At 32.9% G+C, this 7,780-nt stretch overlaps 2 protein-coding genes across 2 annotated transcripts; one reads left to right on the top strand and one right to left on the bottom strand.

Moving 5' to 3' along the window:
- The first annotated feature begins 204 nt into the window (after positions 1-204).
- On the top strand, positions 205-1,326 carry LOC145046800 (protein FAR-RED ELONGATED HYPOCOTYL 3-like). Its single transcript, XM_078995059.1, has 2 exons — positions 205-943; positions 1,019-1,326. The coding sequence occupies exons 1-2, from the start codon at positions 205-207 to the stop codon at positions 1,324-1,326; spliced, it is 1,047 nt and encodes a 348-aa protein (XP_078851185.1).
- A 2,139-nt stretch (positions 1,327-3,465) lies between these two features.
- LOC145048059 (kirola-like) lies at positions 3,466-4,287 on the bottom strand. The gene is made up of 2 exons (XM_078996467.1): positions 4,056-4,287; positions 3,466-3,924 (listed from the first exon to the last, which is right to left on the bottom strand). The coding sequence occupies exons 1-2, from the start codon at positions 4,240-4,242 to the stop codon at positions 3,653-3,655; spliced, it is 459 nt and encodes a 152-aa protein (XP_078852593.1). The 5' UTR covers positions 4,243-4,287; the 3' UTR covers positions 3,466-3,652.
- Positions 4,288-7,780: the final 3,493 nt, after the last annotated feature.

The raw sequence follows: 7,780 nt of genomic DNA, 5'->3' as shown, positions 1-7,780 counted from the left end.
CGTAAGGAAAAGTTGAAAAATCGATCACTAGTTAGTGCCTTATTTGAAGAACTTGAAACAGAGAGTTTTATTTATGATATTTTATATAATACAGTAGGGCATATAACTCATTTGTTCATCGCACATCCTTTGTCAATTAAATTGGCCAAAATATTCTCAACGATCTTTGTGATGGATTGCACATACAAAACAAAAAAATATCACATGCCTCTCCTTGACATCATTGGTGTTTCATGCTTTAATACCTCATTTTATTCTGGGTTTGCTTTTTTGGAGAAAGAGGACGAAGATAGTTATATTTGGGCATTAAGTGCATTTCAGAAGATTCTTGAAAATTGTGACCCGTCCGTTATTGTGACTGATAGAGAGTTGGCATTAATGAATGCCATGAAGATGGTATTTCCTAACACAAGAAACCTTTTGTGTACTTGGCATATCGAAAAGAACGTGTTAGCAAATTGCAAGAAGCATTTTGAACATGGTGATGAGTATAATAATTTTATGTCAAGTTGGACAAACGTAGCGTATTCAATTACACCAATTATTTTTGAGAATACTTGGGCTGAATTTGAGTTGTTGTATCAGACGAAAAAATTTGCACTGAAGTACATAAGAAACACATGGTTGCCGTGGAAAGAAAAGTTTGTTAGTGAATGGACAAACACTTGCTTGCATTTTGGTAATCGTTCATCTTCAAGGGCTGAAGGTGCTCATGCTAAACTCAAGTTGTATCTGCAAGTATCTACCAGTGGCTTTCAAGAAGTTAAAGAAAAAATTTGTCTTGCGGTTACACATGAATTCAACGAGATTAAAGTGAAACTCACAAGTGAAAGAATTCAAGTTCTTCATAAGTGTAATGTGCCTTCTTTCAGAGAGCTTTTGTATCATGTATCTCACTTTGCACTAAATGAGATACACATGCAATTAAAAAAAATGAAAAATGGTAATATTACAAAGACTGTACTTTAAATTGTTATAGCACATTACCTTTTACATATTAACTATTTAGTTTTTTCAGGTACAATGAATCCTTGCACCGGTCATTTAATGGCGGCCATGGGTCTTCCTTGTGCTCACAAGATAAATCGTTTGCAAGGAGTGCCACTTTCATTGGATCTCATTCACTCACCTTGGAGGATTGATACCTTGCGTCTGAATTTAGAAGATAATTCACACAATGATGTTGCCAATGAATTTGATAAGCTGCTTAGTGAATTGTCTTCAAAATACCAAATGTGGCCTCTAAGTAAGAAAGAATTTGCTACTTCAATCATTACTAAACTCTTGACTGAATCTGATGCATTCTTTGAGCCTTTGATTCGTTGACCAACGGGTAGACATCCAAAAAAAAAAAAGAATAAGTTCAACCACACGAGACCCTTCAAGATTTGAGCTTGTGGAATCATCACAAACACACAATCATTTGAGTTCTACTTTGCATTTCAAACAAACAATGAAGTATCTAGAAACGACTTATTTGATTTAAATGCATATCCAACTTTTTAAGTGTTGATATGCAACTAGTATAGGGTGAATGTTTCTTTGTTGTCAATTTTTTTTTACATTATTTTGATTTGAATATTTTGGTTGGACAAGTTTGTTTTAACATTATTTTTCATTTTAGTGTTTCTTTTATGATGTAGTGCATGTGTTTAATAATTTTTTTTATGAACCAAGTCTGTGCCATAAAATTGATATGAGATTAATAACAATGATCAGCACTAAAATAAAGATAAATAGTTAGAAACGAACTATAACTATTTATATTTTACATGATAGAGCAGGTTTAAATATTCATTATCTATGTGACGATGAAAATTAGTATTGACTTTATAAAATGATAAATATTTAAAAAGAAAATTAATTTTTCTACGTAAGAAAAAAGCACATAAGAAATTGATAAATTAAGAAAACAGAAAAGGAAAAAGAAAATAACAAATATGCCGATTATTTCTTTATTTATATTTGGTAATTAGAAAATATTGTTTTTCTTATATTTTTAATAATGAGATTTTCTAATATGTGCCCTAAGAACACGTAAGAAGTATTAATTATAAAAAATATTACCATAATTAAATTTGAAATACATTTATATGAAAATTATTAATGCACTTCACATTTAATTATGGTAATATTTCTTATTATTAATGTATTTTATAATTAATTATGGTAATATATATAATCAATTAATGCTTCTTAAATGTGCTCTTAAAGCATATATTAGAAAATCCCATTATTAATTAAAAGAAAGATATAAAAGGTATAAAAGGGAAACCACTTTTATATAAGTGGAAAATAAAATAAGAAGTAGATATTTCACTCCCCTTTTTTAAAATTTTCACTTGGAAAAAGATTGATATGCAAATATACACGTGTGTAGAGTTTCCATAAAAAAAAATCATTTCGGAACCTAATAATCAAGTTTTTTATCAATTGATCCTAGTCATAAAAACTAAGGTTAATGACTTAGCAGGGTAATAAGGTTTTCAGATTGTCCGTATTAGGTCACTATAGTTTTTTTTTGTACGTATTAGACCAACATGGTTGTTATTACCGTTTAAAATAGTCCTTTTTACCGGTTAAAACCGGTAACCGGTAAAAAGGGTTATTTCTAAACGCTAATAACAACCATATTGGTCTAATACGCACAAAAAAAAACCTTCGTGACCTAATACGGACAAACTAAAAACCTTGTTATTAACCCTAAAAACTACCATTTACAAAAGAAAATCTAAAGCAATTGGCCCACATCCATCCCTCGTCTTGTTTCTTCCCATCTACTCTCCATATCTTGTCCGTTGAGCAAAAGATCCATTGTCTTCATCCTTACTGTTAACGGTTCAGCAGAGTTGTTCAAGAAGCAGAAAAATCGAAGATTAGATGGCTTTTCAGGAGACACACAACTTTTTCTAGTCACCCATTTGCGATATGGATTTCGTTTTTGCCAAGAAGCAAAAAAAAATCGATGATTCGAGAGCATTTCAGATTTTCAGGCGATGTTTTACGATTTCTTTGAACACAAATGCAAGATTTTACGCTATACATGTTCTTGCAGAAAATTATTCAGTCTATACCAGCATTATCAAATTTCACAGTTCACATAAACAGAGATTCATGGAAGGTTTTCAATCACAAATTTATCACCCTTTCAAACGAAAGCAATAGTGCTTTGTCATGATCGTTTCTTTGAAAACTTCCCAAAAACTAGATCTGTATTGTGTTATTTGGAGGAAGGACGAGAAATAGAAAGAGATCTAGAACCTTCCAATACTGATCGTCGGAGGAAGAACGGGATGGGGAAGACATGCGATTAGTTGCAGCCTTATGGGGAAGGAAAAACCCGAAGGGAGGTTATATTGGTAATTTAGGTTTATCAAAAATATAAATAGCTTATATTTTAAATTTAAAAACACGAAAGATGGGTAAATGATTTTTTATGAAAACGCTATTAGTATAAAACTCCATAATAACGATACACACACATTAAATTATTCATCACAATGTATTACATTGCTTCAAATTACTTTGTGTATACGAATTACACAAATACTGATCATTTGATCATTTCTATCTCTTTATTCACCTTCAAAGATGTAGTTTATTCGAACATCATTTCCCTCTTAATTTGATTCATTTATTAGAAGTTGCAGAGCTACTCAGTTTTGCCATGGGCATCTATATCCTTGAGCATATGGCAAAACCAGTCCATAAAAGAAATTGGATAGGGTACACTTGTGTCAAGCTTCTCAAACTCAAGTGTCAAAGTAATCACCTGTGCATCACCTTTTTTTTCAGTATGCAGTATGACTTTCATGGTCTTGAATTTATCATCCACTAGATCTCCTCCAACTACATTGAACACGATCATATGGTTTTCCTCATTCACAGCTTCGATTACCGCTTTATCAATTTTCTTCTTTCCCTCTATTTTCACACCCAGATGCAAAGACGTACAGTATTGTTAGTAATTAGATATGATATAATATTTTTTTGATGAAAAAGAATGTATGAACAAAGAAACAAAAGTAGGTTTTTTCCTATTACGTAATACCTACCATGACTGTAGTGCCAATGGACAAGAGATCCAACAGTCCCTCGATCACCATCAACCAATTCACAAGCATGAATCTTGTCAGGAGATATGACAGCTATCTCGTTGGGGTTGTGCCTAAAGAGATCATGGAAGACATCTCCCTTCTTACTAATCTCTACATAACCAATTAACTTTCCGGATAAAGCCATATTTGGATTATTACAAAACCCTGAAGGTTAATTGTTTACAAGAGAGAATTGATGAGTTTGTGCAAAATATGGCCGATAGCGTTGGACTTATATAGATAATTTTGGTTGTCCGACTCCGACCCACATTTTAGTTACACTCGCTACTTTGAATATACAATCCGACAAAATATGTTTCATGTGGGTTGCAACATGCAAAGTGGTTTATGAAATTTACAAATTATATATATTAATAGAAAGAAAGAAAACAAACTAAACTAATCTTGTGAAATCTATTTTAACAGGAAGTATCAGAGAACATTTCAGTAGCACCTATCGGATTGGGTTTATATATTGTTTTTGGGATTCCTATACTAATTAGTACTAACTTCTGTAATGAGGCAGGGCAAGTTATTAACTAAATTCACAAGGTGTTTGATGAAAGTCATCAAACGTCGTTCTTGAGGTGGAAGAACTTGTTGCAATTTATGCAGTTGTGTGAAGCGTAAGTTGTTTTTATGGAAAGGTTTTTATTATCGCATATAGAAAATATGCATGGTTCTTCAATTGGTAATCGAAAAGTTTACGGGGAAAAATAGTTTGGAATAACAAAGGATAGAAATACAAGTTCAAAATACGAATGACAAACAGAACAGAATTCGGAATCAAATAACAGTTACAGCAAATCAAGAAAATTGAACAACACCCATGTTTGCTTAACCATCGTCAATTAAGAAAATTGAAGAACTGTGTGTTCATGTGACATTCCTAAATTACCATATATATGTATCATAATTTCATTTTCTGCAACTTCTTATTGGGAAGTGATATTTCCACTTGATAAATTGATTAATCCACTTGAAATGTATGTTTTACCAACTTGTACGATAGTTGTAAAGGTGTTGTACCTCATGTGGATTGATAAAATTATTAAGTGGAAATATCACTTCCCTTTCTTATTCAGCAGTAAATACCAAAGAGACATCTTATCTTATGGACCTACTAAATTTAATACTCACGCCCTTGATAATCAAATGCGTGAATCCCATTCGAATTTAATATGAAGAAAATGAAGTCTTGCATGATTGAAGATGTTGTACCACGTGGTGAAAGTTTAGTGCCCTGAGATTATTAAGGTAATTGAAGTGATTGTTTTCCATGTCAGGATCAATGTGTACATTAGTACGTTTGTCGCCAGTCATCCGCATCCAATTGAATCTCCAATAAGGTAATCATCAGGTCATTGTTTTCGGTTGATCCGATCATATGTATTTTGGAAATTGATTCGGACATAATGGTTTTGCTACACACAACAATATGTGTTTTAAAATGTGAGTATTTTATAAGGGATTGTTTGATAGTTGCTACGGTCAGGCATGACTCGGTGAGTCAGGCCGACTCAGTATGAAGCTTTGACTAAATTTGACTATGATTAAAATCATGTTGTTTGATTACGTTTTTTGGCTATGTTGAATGCTACAAATGACCATTTTATGCTTCTTTTCTATTTATCAAAACCAAACTAGAGCTTAGAGGTGATCCACATATTTTCTCATTTTACAACATCATCCATATATTCAGCATAGATACATATATTATATGATTGATAAAGTTAACAAATGACAAACAGACATAATTTACAAATTTCAACACCCAAAAAAGTGAAAATACATGGATCTTGACATTGAAAAGCATGTTCACAAGCTCACATAGATAGCAAGAAATTATTTTAACCTTCAAATAGCTAAAGCAAGAACATCTATTACAAACTTTGCATGATTGAAGCATTCAATTGTTTTGATATATTACAAAAGGCTCTTATATTTAGCTCGGTAGGTCATGCCATGTCAATCTTCAACACTCTCTAAGTTGATTTATCTTTACATCGTCTCATCATATAAAATTTCTATAAGAGGCAAAATTTTGATATTGATTAACATTGCAGATATATATAATTACACAAGGATTTGATCAAGTTAAGTAAAAGATAGAATTATATAGAAACATGTATACATATAAACTACAAAGCACACATTACAAGGCATTATTAATTGCACAAAAAGATAAACCCACAAACAGTTTAACATGTGTGGACTGAAAAAAGGTAAATCACATAAAGGTTTTTGTCGGTGAACTACGAAAATTATGTGTTATCTCCAAATATGCACCATCAATAACTGTATGCTTATAACATCCAAAATATCCTTAATTGCTTACACTACTAGAAAACATAGGGTTTTCCTACGGAAAATTTCCGTAGCTAATTAGCTACCGAATTGCTACGGATTAACTACAGAATGAGATATCCTAGTTTAGTAACATAATAGCTATGGATGCCAGTCCAAAGCTAAATAGCTACAAAATAGCTAATGCCAATCCGTAGCTATTCCGTAGCTAAATAGCTATGGAATAGCTAATGCCAATCCGTACCTAATTAGCTACAAATTGACTACGGAATACCTACGGATATAAATTACCTACAGATTAGCTACGGAGTATGCTTTTCGTTAGAATTCCATAGCTAATCCGTAGCTAATTAGCTACAGATTAGCTACGGATTTTTCAGGCACCAAACTTCGTTTTTTTTTTGCTTCATTTTTTTCACACCTCTACTATACATGATTATCCATATTTTCACAAACTTATAGCTATTAATATCGTTCATAAAATTGAGTGCCCCTTCGGGATCAAGTACTCGTTTCACAATTTAACATTGTAATGTCTATACTTTTCACTAACTTGTGATGGATTATGTTTGTATATGTATATTTATATACATGAATGAGTTGTGGTATATATGTACGTGTATATGTGTATGTATATGTAACGCCCCGATTCTCATGTATTGATTTAAATAAGAATTCTTTTGTTTCCAAGGTCTACTCGACGAGTTGGTTACCCTACTCGTCGAGTAGTAGCGAGTTGGTTCGCAAATTTAGTGGCCTACTCACCAAGTCCAGGAAGGGACTCGACGAGTAAGAGCTGGCAGATGAAACCCTAAATCTCGGGGTTTTGCACCCTATTTAAAGAATCATTTGTCCCTTTTTCCTCTTTATAGCCCCTTGAAAGTGCAGAGAACCCTAATCCGTGTGGTGATTCATTCTAGTGTGTTTTAAGCATGGAAAGAGAATCCTTGGAAATAAGAGCTTGGAGGGTAAGAGGCTAGAAGCAAGGAAAGTGTGGGGAATCAGAAATCTACCTCTGTTAGCATCCTTTAAAGGTATCAAGTCGCCACCTTTACCTCATTTCTTTATAAACCTCTTTTGGGTAAGATTTAGGGTTATTTTGGCTTGGTTATGATGATATTGTGGTGTGTGAGCTAGATCTGAAGTTGTAACTTCATATCTGGACCCTTCTTGGGATTTAGATTCAAAAAGTTTGAGCTTTGGTCATGAATGAAGCCTCCCTTGAGTGTAAAGCCCCTTTATAAGCTTGGATTTGTCATTTAGAGCCTTTTTAGCCATGCATGCACGTAAACTTTGCAACTTTATGTGATAAGCAAGCCTAGGGAAGTTGGATCTGTAATTTGGGGCCTTGGCATGGCCCAAAAGGTGTCTGCATG

The sequence above is a fragment of the Lactuca saligna genome, chromosome 5 (genome assembly GCF_052625555.1).
Source record: "Lactuca saligna cultivar CGN05327 chromosome 5, ASM5262555v1, whole genome shotgun sequence".
Lineage (NCBI taxonomy): Eukaryota > Viridiplantae > Streptophyta > Magnoliopsida > Asterales > Asteraceae > Lactuca > Lactuca saligna.
This window is presented reverse-complemented; position numbering and strand designations above follow the sequence as displayed.